The following is a 14443-nucleotide window of genomic DNA, read 5'->3' on the forward strand; positions in this document are numbered from 1 at the left end:
AAGTGTAGCCCACCCTCTGCTCCTAAAATGTCTTCACATAGTTGCACTTATGGGAAAAATAAAATTGTTTCCATAAATTGATGTTATTTTGCATTCTTCGATCTCTCGAATGCCCTAGCCAATAGCTACTTGACAGCAAAGGAACACAATGATAATTTCATAACTGTATTGCTCTCATGTCCCCCCCACAGACAAGCAACTGTTCCATAACTGCAGCACCCTTACTCATAGGAAACAACATTATAGGGCCCAACCATCCCTTCCTGTGTTTGTTTTGCTAAACAAACATCTGCCACAGAGCAGTCTCTGCCAAATGGCTAAAATGAAGACGTGAAATTAAATTGATTTGTCTCCCATGGAAGGCTGACTAAATTTCAGATTTTTATGAAAGGACTCAATTACTGTCTTAACAAACCCAGTTCAAAAGCATCTGACAACAGTAAGGTTAAGAAAGCTCTCCCAGATTGGAAGGGTTCAGCTTACAATGGGAAGCACTGATTTAAAAAACAACGAACAGGTCATAGACTTGAAAATGTAACGCAATAAAGAAAACCCATAATAATTACAACACAGCAACTAACTTTCTCACAGGATGCCACATCTGCAGCAATTCCAATGGTTCCATATATAAAGGAAATAAAGAAAGCTCATGCCTATAAATTAGGCCACAACAATGCAACATCTTTTAACAAAGATTTATTACAGATTCTCATAAGGACATTTTAGTCAAACAGCCCGAATCCCATGTCATCATCAGATTCTTCAGACTCTTCTTTCTTTTCCTCTTTCTTCTCTTCAGCTGAAAAGACAAGTAGATTTAGACAGTCAGTTGAAAATTCTCAAAGCAGCATGCTTGCAGGCTTATTCTATACAGTTCCCTTAAATATGAGATGCGAAGATCAAATAATTAGGAATTAGAAAAAATCCACACCAAGTCGCAACAGGGATTGCGAAAGGCAGACGTCAACCGCCATCAAGTTGTATTAGACTCAAGCACGTGCAGAATGGGGCAGGGACAGGCAACCTGATACCCTGCAGATGTTTTGGACTAAAACTCCTATAAGCCCCAGCCAGCATGATCAATGGGCAGGGATTATGGGAGTTGTAGTGCAAAACATCTGGAGGGCACCAGGTTGCCTGGGATAGTGTTTGAAGCTCCAATTTCTACATTCTATATTGTACACCAACATTACCTAGAGCAAAGGAGCATCAGGAAGCAGAGGAGGGTGGCCTGAGGTTAGTATCCATACTAAAGGAAGCATGGAGTGTCAGAGCTGAGGATGCACTGATCCTTTCACTAAACTTTTACAAGAGACTGCTGATAAGAACATCTCCAGTTATTCAGAGATGGGCTTTCTCCTCAGAAATACTGTTTTATGTGGAATTGGTCAGGTTTAACAAAGGCAACATATTATATGGGTTGGTCAGTCAACAATTTTTTCCATGATAAATGTGTGCTATGCTCCAGGATAATATCAAACTTCCTGGATTCCTATCCATGCAAAGCTCGCCCAGCCTGCTTAGATGTTGCTTTTCATGCTAAATTATACTCACCAGCAGCTGGTGCAGCACCTGCGGCTGGTGCAGCGGAACCTCCAGCGGAGGCAGCTACAGCCCCACCGACTGGCATGCTGGCAAGCTTGCTGAGACCTGGCGGAAATTAACACAGAAAAATGAAGCGCTGCTTGTAGAAACAGCCTTGCCAACCAAACAGAACACTGATTTAGGCATCCAGTGGGTATGAACTCCACCCTGGCAACTAAATTTGCTGCAAGGGCCTTCTTTGAGTCAGAGCTCTGTCTCCACTGGCCAAGTACCAGACCGTTCCCCAGCCTTAGCTACCTCCTCAATCTCACTGCATAACCCTCTTCCCTCCCTGCATTTCTGACAAGGACAGGAAGAGAAGGAGCTTTGATTGGATTGGCAACTAGCAGATCTGGTGACTTTCTGGATGATCAGCTTTGCCACAGGGGCCTTTAACTGTTGATCCTAAAACATCAGATACCTCACATTACCAACATTAGAGCAATTTCTGTTGATCCCCAATCCCACATCAGATGCCAGAAACAGCAACTTCATATTTCCTCAGCCTAATTTCATCACAGAAACTAGGCCTGTCAAACTTGTGATGCCCACCAGCACCACCACCACACAGCTAGTGAGACCAATTCATTTCCATTAGCAGCATGAGGCCAAACTCAGAACTGTGGCAAGGAGTCATTTCTGCAGTTGCATAGTACATGATAGATATGCCTTGGAGATTTATAGACTTGCTACTGCTTAATGCCAACTGTTCCAGGGAAGTTGGCAATATATCATTTCCCTTGTGAGCAGTGAGATTCCCTTGACTTTCATAAGCACGTCAACGGGGGCAAAAAGCCTGTTCTTTGTTTCTAGGAATACATATCTAAACAATTCCATGGTGTTTCTGGTGCCCAAAGAGTAAACATGTTTTATAACCAATTCGGCATATTCTCAGAGTATTTTTAACGTCAAAGCCGAGTCGTTTAGATGTACTAAAACTTACTTAGAACAAATATACAGGCCCCAATTAAGGATTATTAAACAGCTCTGATAGTTTGCTGTACCAGTCCTCCCACAGAAGAATCTAGCTGCATTAACATGATCACTTATAGGGCTGTAATTGTTACTATGACTATTATTTATTCAGCACCATCAATTTACGTGACAATTTATTATACCATAAGACAATGAAGCCAGAAAGGTGTAAGGGATTAATGTGAGCAGATGTCATTACACATACTTCAGCTGTAAACAGATATGAGCATGGAGGAGTTAGTAAGGGCCTCATAGGAGGGAAAGTGGTGCCATCATCCAAGCATTTAGGGACAGAATTCCATACATAAGGGGCATCAAGACAGAAAGCACTATCAATGAAGTGAGCAGACCCTCTTTAGGTGGTAGAGTTGGAGGTCACAGGCAGGGGACACATCAGAAAATAAGGACAGAAAGATAGTATATGATGAGGATAAGATGGTCTTAAACCCAGCACCTGGATTTGAGGATGGGCAAGCAGATTAAATAATTTTGCCAAGGAGTTCTGAACGGAGTGGAGGTGACTGAAAAGTGACAAGGGAAAGCTACAAAGAAAGCTGCTGCAATCAGGGTGGGAGATGACCAAGCCAGAGCATTTTGAATGAGTAGTTACTTGACTTAGCAACAGGTTGAATATTGGGAGAAAAAGGGGGAATCCTGAAATGAAGGTACCATTGCTCATTAACAAGGTGGATAGTGATATAAAGAACACACAAGGCAAGTGAGGGAGGTTCAGCATGCTGAATTTTGGATTATAAGATGTCCAAGTAGACATGTAAAGAGTGTGGCTTGGGACCAAAGAACAAGCCCTTAGGATTCTCAAAGGATTTTTCAGGGAGGGGGGGAGTGGGTTCTGGGCTGTCATATTTTTAGCACTTCACCAAGTGAGATGTATTGAGAGAGATGGAAGAAGGACATGAAATAAATGCATAAATAGGCAACCTAATGCCCTCCAGATATCTTGAACTACAATACCCGTAAAGGTAAAGGTGTCCCCAGGCAGTTGTGTCTGACTCTAGGCAGTGGTGCTCATCTCCATTTCTAAGCCAAAGGGCCAGCGCTGTTCGAAGACGCTTCCGTGGTCATGTGGCCGGCATGACTGAACACTGAGGTGCACGGAATGCTGTTACCTTTCCCACTAAAATGGTACCTATTTATCTACTTGCAATTTCTTGCTTTCGAACTGCTAGGTTGGCAGGAGCTGGGACTGAAGACGGGAGCTCACTCTGTCACGCGGCACTCGGGTCTCGAACTGCTGTCCTGCCAACCTTCCGGTCTGCAGTTCAGCATCTTAACCACTAAGCCACAACACCCATAATCCCTGACAATTGGCCATGCTGGCTGGGGCATATGGGAGTTGTACTCCAAAGCATAGAGGCTTTGATAGATTCAAATTTCACAACTGAAGGAGGCAAGGCACTAGGTAGAGAATGAGGAACAAAGACTTTAGTAGAGCAGAGACAGAAGCACATATATTTGTTATGAGTAGCTATGCATCAAAAATGGGATATAAATCCTTCATCAAAAGGTCTGTTCAGTCCACTCTCCAATAATTAAATATTAGCATATGTTTCCAAAAATGTGAGCTAATGTTTTGTAGCAATTTGTTGAGAACATCCTCTATAAGAATAGGCAAGCAGCAAGTGCCTGTTTTTAGGAGGGTTTCCCCAAATTAATGTAGTCCACCAGCGAAACCCAGCAGGTACCAGCATGAGCCTGTGGGAATTAGGATGGACTCGTTACATTTCATAGCATATTCCACAAATACCACATGTATTTATTGATAATGCTCTGGGTGGCTGTTCTCCATAAAGAGCAAGGACTGATGTTTGGCCACTTGATAATTTCAAAATCAAACACTGTGGCACAGCAGTTGTGTGACAGATAACTAAACGTCTGAATCTTGGCTCAGCAGCCCACCACAGTACTGGACAAGATGTAGCATGGCAATTGGTGGTACATTCAGGGTGCAGTGAAACAGATGAATGTTTCACTGTGATTTTCACTCCTCTTCTAATGACCAACTTCACTACAAAAATGAGTTTCTTGGGGTTCTCAAGTTAATTGGCTGGTTCACACAACACGACAGCCCACAGTGGATTAAATAAGCCATGGCAAGGCTGCAACGTGTGCGGTCACTATTTGCATATCCAACTCGGCTCGGGGGTTGTCATGTCATGTGAACCCTGTGAGCATGGGTTCAGTGGGTAGAAATGGAGTGATCTAGGAACTAGAGTAAAGCGCAAAGGGAAGGGAAGCTAAGATGCATAACTTTACAGTCTGATACCAGTTACCCTGCTTGTCTGAGTTCTTCTTTGCATCACAGGAGGGCCACATTGACTGGGTTCACACAACACGCCACAACTCGTCATGGCTTATTAAACCCACAACAAGCCACGGCACTAGCTTGCATATACAACGTCCACTTAGGGGTTGTTATGTTGTGCGAACCCAGAAACCGTGGCTAAATCAGGCCATGGGTTGTTTAACCTTTGCATAACCCATGCTCAATGGGTTTCCACAATATGACAACCCCTGTGCAGAGGCTGGACATGCAACCTGGCACCCACAGATGCTGTGGCTCATCATGGAGTTAAATAGCCCATGAGCTGCAGTGTGTCATCCAAACCAGGACACTGAGTCCACAGCAACACATTTTGCATTGGGATGCTGTAAGAAAAATAGTTAAAAGCCTCTGAAGTGAGAAGTAGCAAGCTCTCAGCTCTGATGCCTTCAGTGCCGAAGAATGCACCACTACATTCCCTTCCAAAACCCTTCTTCATAATTCACCTTGGGCAATGACATCTTCAACATTTTTCCCATTCAGCTCACCAATGACCTGTGGGAAGCAAATGGAAAGCATTACCTAAAAAATCTTCTAAGAGCAGAGAACTCAAGGACAGGCTGCTTCATAACCCACACTCACTGAAGCCAACTTAGGAAGCGTATTTCTAATGAGGGAAGCAATCAGATGTGCTACCTTCACAAATTTCAGAGAAAAATTCTGCAAACCTCTGTAATAGTAAGCCCCATAAATTAGGTTACCCAAGTCTAAAGAAATAACAAATGAAAAGAGGGTAGGGCTCACAACGTAAGCAACTCCATTCGTGTCCTTCCTTTGTTTTTAACTGAAGAGGTTTCCATGCAGACACTGAACAAATGTACCCCACCTAAAACTGAGCCATAAACAGGAGCTCCCCACCCCTACATTCCCCCCAAAGCAAGCCCTGCCTATGTTACTGTTGGCAGAGCTTGCTTTACTGTTCCATCATGCTCCAGAACTGTTGGTTAGCGTGTTTAATTTTTTTAGCCACACACATATGCATGCATTGTTACTGCTTATGAGTTGGGTTAAGGGTTTAGCAACACAACAAGAAGTTGTCTGGGGATTATCTCTGATATAGCAACATGTGTACTGTTGGATGACTCTAAAAGGGAAGGCACATTCTAGACACAGGGACAGGAACATTATATGGAACCAAGCTCCAGGAGGAGTTCACCAATAATTTCAAGGTCAGCAATGTTGTGTTCCCAGAAAGATGAAGTAGAAAAGCAGCTTAACTGCTGCATGCATATCTGTTTCTTCTGAAAGTTTTATTTAAAGGTCCTCTAAACTTTCAGTTTAGCAATATCCAGTAAGTGCTAACACATATGTGAACAAAGACAAGAGCAAATTCCTATGCAGGGGGAGGAGTTAGAGGGAAGGCAAATTTGAAGGTGCTGGCAACCACAATCAATCCTGAAACATACTATTTGTACATAAAACGTAACAGAATACTTGCATCTGAACTGCAAAGCAAACATTCTGGTTGAAAGCCAACCACCATTTTGCTGGGTTTTTGAGAAACTGTAACCTGATATTGCAAGACTGAAGTTTTTACAGAAAAGGAGTGCGGTGTGTCTCTTTTACTATTTGGCTGGGGAGGGGGAAGGGTTATCATTTCTGCATTACCCACTCCTGTCCTAATGCAGACTAACAATCTAGCTCCAAAATCTATAAAACAGTCAGTTCAACACGCTTTAAAAAAACAATTGGCCTTGCTCCTCTACATAAGTTGCACTGTGCCACAGTGAACTCTTGGACAGAGGTTACCACCTCCTCAGAATGCATGACTGAAGTTGTGCTTAAAGAAGAATATAGTGATCCCAAGGCACTTTTCTGACAACTAGTTTACTGGGGATAAAATTTCCTCATCAGACATGTCTTACCATGGCTTTTTGCCTGGAATCTCATGTGAGTGGAATATTCCAATAAACTGAGAACTATTTTTACAAGTAGAATGAAAATGCAACATTCTAATAATCAAATGCGGAGATTTCATAAGAACATAGGAAGAGCCATGCTAGATCAGACCAAAGGTCCATCTAGTCCATCATTCTTTTCACAGTGGCCAACCAGCTGCCCACGGGAAACCCAGAAGCAGGACATGAGTGCAACAGCACCCTCCCACTCGTGTACATAGGTAAACTGCCTGGTGAAGTATTTCCTTTTATCTGCCCTGAATCTCCTACCAATCAGCTTCATGGTTCTACAATGGCGTGAGGGAGTAAAATGTCTTCCTATCCACTTTCATCACACCATGCATACTTCTGTACACCTCTACCATGTCTCCCCTCACGTGCCTTTTCTCGAAGCTAAACAGTCCCAGATGCTGTAGCCTTTCTTCATAGTAGAGTTGCTCCAGCCCCTTGATCATTTTAGTTGCCCTTTCCTGCACTTTCCCCAACTCTACAATATCCTTTTTTTTAGATGCAGTGGCCAGAACTTTACACAGTATTTCAAGTGTGGTTGCATAATAGATTTGCAGAAAGGCAGATTCCTAATTATGCCCAACATGGAATTTGCCTTTTTCATAGAAGCTGCATAATGGGTCAACATTTTTATTGAGCTGCAAGCCATGGTGGGCTGTGGCATGTGCATGCAACCATTCTGAATATTCAAACTGTGGCTTGCAGCGACATCCAAACCTGATGGTTTGATGGATAATGCGAGGGTTAAGCAACCCTTGCATAACCCATGGCCTGTTTGAAGGATGGGACAACATGGCAAGCTGCGGTCATGGCTTGAATATTCAGAAGTCGCCCAGCATGCATCACAATCCACTGTGACTTATTTAAGCCACAGTGATTTGCAAACCAGGTCCTAGTCTTAACATCAGAAAACATTACGGCACACACAGTATTGAGCTGTAACAGCCTACCATCTCCTCTTCCTCTCTTGTTGGCATTCAGAAGACAAAGAGAGATGCTGCACTGAGCTTTCATTCCAAAATATGTTATGACAACAGAACTTTGCTGCTGAGATGTTCACACAGGGCCTTTTTTTTTTTTTACTTGCCCTAGGAGAATGGCAACTTAAAACTGTAGCATATACAAGCAGTTTTCCAGGCAGCAACCATATTACATTTACTCTCCAGTAGCTTCCTCTGCTTGATTAAGGAATATTCCAGGAGGTAATTATTTAAAAATGTTACCTTTTGTTCAGTTGAACTTTATTGCATTTATGTTTGAGCTAGGCTAATGTATTTTGGAACAAAAGAGCAAGGTTTGAAGAGTTTAAGATAATGTGCACCCAAGGGAAACTGTAACTTATCTTTGGGGATTTTGCTGGAAGGGGAAATGTCACCAAGTCATTAAATAAAGGCAATTTAAAAACTCAGTGGCACAACTGTGTCTTTTTATTAACTAACCACCCTCCCAATTAGCAGACTAATATTAAACATTCCATTAATCAGTTTTCAACTATATACAATGGGTTGGGTGCAAACTTAGTCTCACTTTGTCCAATTTAAACTACATGAAAAATTGATCATGAGTTCCGTAAATCCCATTGCTTTCAATTGGGCCTACATGCAACCAAGTTATAAAAAGGTAAAGGTAAAGGTGTCCCCAACCAGTCGTGTCCGACTCTAGGGTGCGGTGCTCATCCCCGTTTCTAAGCCGAAGAGCCAGCGCTGTCCGAAGACGCTTCCGTGGTCATGTGGCCGGCATGACTGAACACTGAGGTGCACGGAACGCTGCTACCTTTCCCGCCAAAGCGGTGCCTATTTATCTACTTGCAATTTCTTGCTTTCGAACTGCTAGGTTGGCAGGAGCTGGGACTGAAGACGGGAGCTCACTCCGTCACGCAGCACTCGGGTCTCGAACTGCTGACCTGCCGACCTTCCAGTCTGCAGTTCAGCATCTTAACCACTAAGCCACCAAGTTATACAGCAACCCTATTTTTACTTACCTGAAAGGAGGTACCACTCATCCCAATGGGGCTTACCTCGGAGCAGACATATATCACTGTCTTGTTAGTCTGGATCCAACCCGCTATATCCAAACACCTGGCCAGAAAAGTGTCCTTCGGCAATGTGTGCTCACTGCTACAGTGTATACAGCATTATATTAAAGTCACTCCAAATCACCTCAATTCTGGAGCCTGAAAGTTTGCCCCAACAAGGTGACTTAAAGTGCTCAAAAAGTCTCTAGAAAAACTGTTTCACACTTCTGAGGAAGCTACCAAAAAACACCATTTTGCAAGTCTTCACAAAGTTGAAACTCGGATGAGTGCAGTCAAGAGAATCAATTGCCTCTTTCACAGTCATAAGAGAAGGGAGTGGTCGAAGATATTAACATCCTTCCCTCAGTATGATAAAGTTGTACTTACACCCAAGTCAACAAGAACAACTTTCGTGCCACATCACACACCTTCCACTCACCTTGTTCAAGCGTTCATCATCTGTCTCAATGCCTACACTGTCAAGGATTTTCTTTATGTCTTGTTTGTTTGGAGTGCCATTGCCTCCAAGGATAGCAAGAAGGTACGCTGAAACGTATCGCATTCTGAAAAAAGAAAAGCGGGTTCTTAAAGATCTGGCCTGTGCTTACTCACTTGATTGCCACCAAATGCTTTTTCTACCAGATATCACATGCAATAATTTTAAGATCAATGATACTCCCTCCACTTCTAGGGGAATACAAATAGCTGCCCTCAGAATTTTCGATATACTTAACAGTTACCCTCGTTATCCCACACTAGGCACCTCAAGTGAATAAACCCTGAGCCTTGTAGGGAGGGAACCTAACTCAAATTAATAAAGCAAATGCTTCAGGTGCATAATGTCTCTGGGTCAACCTTTGACATCACTACTTTTATTATTTTTTTAAGAATCAGGTAGCAGATGATGCAAAGGCCTTCTGCTTGAGACCACATGTAGTAACTCACTCATAAATGTTTAAAACAGGGGTAGTGGAAAGAGAACTGGGGGCTGGAAGAAGCTGCACTTTTCTGAACAAACTCCCTCAAGGGAATCATACACTGCTATTACATCTTCAACCCATACCAAGCCTTTCTTCAGTTATGTACTTCCTTTAAGTTAGACTTATTTTGTTTCAGAAGGTCTCACCTCCATGGAAGACAAAATCACACGGCATTCAGTTTCTATATGTCAACTTCCCAATATCAAAACAAGCCAGAAAAAGGCGACAGGCTCTTCCTGGTTTGCTTACTAGGCAGCTTCCTCTCCCCCACTAATTTGTTCTCTCCCGCTATCTCTTATAATATTGCACTAGTGTGTAACATACAGTGTTCTTTCCCCGCTATTTCTTATTCTTCTCTTATAGAAGACCAGTATTAGGAGACACTCCCCACCACCGCCATTTGTCCACGTACAGGTCAAGCTTCCAAAGCATTTATCCCTCCCGCACAGATCCTGGACCTTAAATGCGCCCTCTTCTGCCTTCCTTCACAGGCCGTCATAATGACCGATTCTTCTTCTCCCAACGAGGCCTTCTCCACGCCGACTCAGGAAGCACATGGCCGCCATATCATCCCTCCACCCCGTCCCGCATGGGCATCGCCTAGTCCCAAGTCCTAGTCGACAGACTCGCGCAGTGAACAAAATAGAAAACTACACACATCCTGGGCGCGCCCACTGCAACGGCCGGGGGGCAGAGCAAAGAAGCCCACGACACCCACTTACTTGAACGCGTGCTTGGGGCAAAGGCCAGGCCGCAGGACGCGCGCTCCCCACGACGGCGATCGTAAAAAGGAAAGGGCGGAGCTTACCGCACGGGGTTCTTCCTTGCACCTTCCAACAACCGGCTTTGCTATTGGGCTCAAGGAGTAACCAATCAGAAGCCGCGTAGTTAGCAGCGGCTTCTCTGGTCGTCTTGCCCGGCAAATCGGAAATGACGTACTTCATACTGGGCTGTATGGACGCCATGCCACTAGAGGCAGCGCCTCTAGTTGGTTGCCATTGGCTTCCGCCGTTGCGGTATCGTTAGAGCGGCTGCGCGTGTACTGTGTGTATGTGTGTGTGTGAGAGAGGGAGGGTTTTTGCTTTATGTGCCCTGGTGTTTGGGGTAAAAGTCCTTTGCGTTCTGCGCTGTTAACACATCTGTGTGACTTCATTTTGTGTCTTTATATCTGTAAGTAAAGCGGTGGGGAAGCCCTTTAAGGCTGCTATCGTATGCACGCTTACCTGGGAGTCTGCCTCACTGAGCAGAGCGGGGCTTATTTCCGATTAGACATGCATAGGGTGCTGCTGCTGCAAGTTTCTTAAATCCAGTAACGCTGCAATCCTATCTAGGAGTAATCCCGATTGAACTCAGTGGGACCTACTTCTGAGTAGTCGTGTATAGGATTGCACTGTAAGTGAACGTTGAAATCGTCTCTCATGTTAACATGTCTTTATTTTTGTCTCCTTCCTAATTTTCATCCATGAAGGCTCCTCCTCCCTCAGCTGTCATCACCAGCAACCATTCTAGCAGGGTGTAAAAACGAGGGGGGAAGCAGGACTATTCCACCAGCCCCGCTGAAATACTTATTTTTCCTCTTCCTTTCTCATCCCTTTTTCCTTTTGTGTCATGTCTTGTTGAGGTGGTAAGCCTGTAGGCGGGACTGCCTTTTTAACTAATTGCATGTAAGCCAGTTTGGGGGCCTTCTGGTATGAGGTGTGAGATAAAAATATTTTAAATTGAAAAATAATACGCATTGCAGTAACAGTTTGAGACCTGAACATGTTTACTCAGAAGTTAAAGCTGCAATTTTAGATGCACTGAATTGGGAATAAGGCCATGAAACTAAGTGAGGTTTATTCTGAATAAACATACAGTGAAACATATATGGGAAAAAAAAGAAAAACATGGGCTAGACAACCATATGGCTTGTGCACACTTAAAGCAGGAGTAAAATCCTATTAAACTCAGAGCCATTATCTACAGCTGATAGATTTTTGTCTGAAAATCCAGGTTTCACATCACTAGGTCTACAATTTGATACTGTTGTGCAATGAAAATTATTGGTCACCTGTAAAGGCCATGTGGTTTCTTAGGTGGACCCAATGCATACTTACTTGGAAGTAACCCCCACTGAGTTTTCCATATAAACACACTTTAGAAGCTGATGCCAGTCACTGTTTTCTCAAGCTGGCCAATTAATATCAGTGCACATACCAAGAAGAGCAGGAGGGAGATGATCATTAGAGGCTTCAGCTGCACCAGTCAGGAGTGAGATGCTTCACTCTGGGTTCTGTTTGTTGTCTCTGACCGTGGGGATGTCATGGTGCTTCATAAATGTTCCTAGAACCAAAGCTGAGATCGAAGAAAATGAAAGAGCACTGCTGACTAAACCCATCCCCAAAGGTTCTTCATAAGACAGGTTTTACAGTGCATAAATTCTTGTCCTTGTTTGGATAATGATCTTCCTAATATTGAAAAGTCAGTCAAGTCTGGGGAAAAAAAGATCAGTCACACAATCTGTAGTTAAAACAGTTTCAGAATAGATAGATAAACAATTGTTATGTGCTTAGTATTCCATCCTCCAGGGAGATCTCATTTAACTTTGAGAAAAATATGGAAACCGTGTGGTGTCTCTATCCCAGGTGACCAATTGTTTCTCATTGTGCAACAGAATAAGACTGTCATAAGTCAGAAAAAACCCTCTTATTATCAATAGCTAATAATAGGAAACCAGAACAGTTAAATACACACACACACACACACACACCAGGATGTCATCAAATGGTTTGTTCTGAGCTACATACAATAAGTCTGCATTTGGGTCACAACTGTGGAAAACTGCAGTTTGGGTTAATCTCTGGAAAACTGCAGTTGGGCAACATGTTGTCTAGGGTTTGAAGATGGTTTTTGAACCTAAGCTCACATCAGAGAAAAAGGTATTCTTTGCAAGAAAAAATACCATGTGGCTATTTCCTGTATGTGCTGTGCAGCAATGTCCTTGAATAACTATTTACAGCACAATCCTAGGCATGCCTGCTTAGAAGTAAATCCCACAGTGTTCAATGGTGCTCACTCCCTAGTAAGTGTGTTTAGAAAGGATTGCAGCCTTAATGCAACTAACAAGTGTGTGTCTTTGTGTATACTGTATTTATTTTACTCTAATATATATACACCACTCTGGGATCCCTTGTGGATGAAGGGCATTTTATAACCTTGTAAAATAAATGTTAAAATGATTCTACCCTTAAAGGTGATCTAAAAATCATTTTAAATAAACATTGACAGGATCTGGGTCTACACACACACACCTCATTCCCTCTGATAGAGAACTCAAGTAGTTAAGGGCACAATCCTAGGGGGTAGGCGGTGGACTCTGAACTTGGAGGTGACTGCCAATCCAATGCAGGGCAGGAGAAGCACAGAGGGGATTGTTCCCTCTGTGCTTCTCCTGCCCTGCATTTGCGGCTAGACAGCCAATTTCAGCTGTCTAGACATGGGAAGGCAGAGCTGGGGAGGAGGCTGCCGGATGACACACATGCATTTCCGCCTTCCCTGCCCCAGAACATACCTCGGAGCACCCCATTTTGTCCGCTCCACACTCCTCTTCCAAGCACGGAGTGGGGGGCTGTTCCGCACTGCCTGCAAGGCAGTGTGGAAGGGGTGGGGGGAGGTTCTCTGGGAACTGACCTCGGAGTGCGGGCTCCAAGGTTGGTTCCTGGAAAATCACATATCCTATGGCTGTCTAGCCGCTGACTAGCAGCCATAGGATTGCTCCCTCTGTAAGATTGGAACCAAAATGGGGCCACTGAGAAAAGTGGAAGATTATCTATAATCTGGTGAACCCAAAGTATGCAGAAGTAAAAATGAAAATACACCCAGAGACACAACCCCAACCTGGTTCTCTCCAGATATTTTGGACTACAACTCCCATCATTCCTGACCATTAGCTATGCTTGCTGAGACTGATGGGAGTTGTAATTCATGTCCAGCTGGCTTAAGCCTGAAATAGGAGGAACACTCCAGTTAGGGGATGAGGATACATCACAGCATGTTGTTATGGGCCCCACTTGTTTCTGTCCATATGGCCTTAATTTTGCAGTTTAAATAAATAGCAGTGGTGTGGTTTATTTTAGTTAGGTAATTATACTGACATCAAATGGGAGCATTTGTTTTAGGAATAGGAAGTCAATGCATGCCTGCATACTGGTTACACAACAAGCTGCAAATATGGATGATCTGGTGAAAGAAACCACATTTAAAATAACGAAGAACTTTCGATTTAAATCTTGGGCCCTCAGGTGCCACTTTTCGGCGTTGTGATCGGCAGTATCGAGATGTCACCTTACTTGTCTAAGATCTCTCTCACAACCCAGGAAATTAGTTTCGGCGTAACTGGATTTCTGTTCCTGGTGAGAGCGGGGAAAGTATGGCCTGATCTAACGCATTTAAGAACCCCCTCCCCTGCATATGGTTATGACTTCTTAAAGGTTGTTTCTAATGTTTTGCTACGCTTTCTTTGATTGTGGTTTTTATTTTCCGAAATCGTTGTACGCCTTAGTTGGCTTCGGAGAGGCGGTACAGAACGACAATAAATTAAGAATAAATCGCATGAGCAAAATTAACCTCTCGGCGCTTTACGTCTCCAAGGTGGGGAGAGATA

At 43.5% G+C, this 14443-nt stretch overlaps 1 protein-coding gene across 1 annotated transcript; it reads right to left on the bottom strand.

The window, feature by feature from the left end:
* Positions 1-681: 681 nt before the first annotated feature.
* On the bottom strand, positions 682-10593 carry RPLP2 (ribosomal protein lateral stalk subunit P2). Its single transcript, XM_084856706.1, has 5 exons — positions 10524-10593; positions 9261-9384; positions 5347-5395; positions 1555-1650; positions 682-799 (listed from the first exon to the last, which is right to left on the bottom strand). Exons 2-5 carry the CDS (start codon positions 9381-9383, stop codon positions 723-725), a joined length of 345 nt encoding a protein of 114 aa, XP_084712832.1. The 5' UTR covers position 9384; positions 10524-10593; the 3' UTR covers positions 682-722.
* Positions 10594-14443: the final 3850 nt, after the last annotated feature.

Source organism: Heloderma suspectum, chromosome 1 (genome assembly GCF_057233095.1).
Source record: "Heloderma suspectum isolate Gila_16-S chromosome 1, 16-S_ref, whole genome shotgun sequence".
In the NCBI taxonomy this organism is placed as follows: domain Eukaryota; kingdom Metazoa; phylum Chordata; class Lepidosauria; order Squamata; family Helodermatidae; genus Heloderma; species Heloderma suspectum.

Coding starts and splice junctions, on each gene's coding strand:
- RPLP2 (XM_084856706.1), bottom strand. CDS start 9,383: ATGCGATACGTTTCAGCGTACCTTCTTGCTATCCTTGGAGGCAATGGC. Junction 5,396..9,260: donor ATGATGAACGCTTGAACAAG/GTGAGTGGAAGG, acceptor TGCTTCCCACAG/GTCATTGGTGAGCTGAATGG. Junction 800..1,554: donor AGGTGCTGCACCAGCTGCTG/GTGAGTATAATT, acceptor TTGTCTTTTCAG/CTGAAGAGAAGAAAGAGGAA.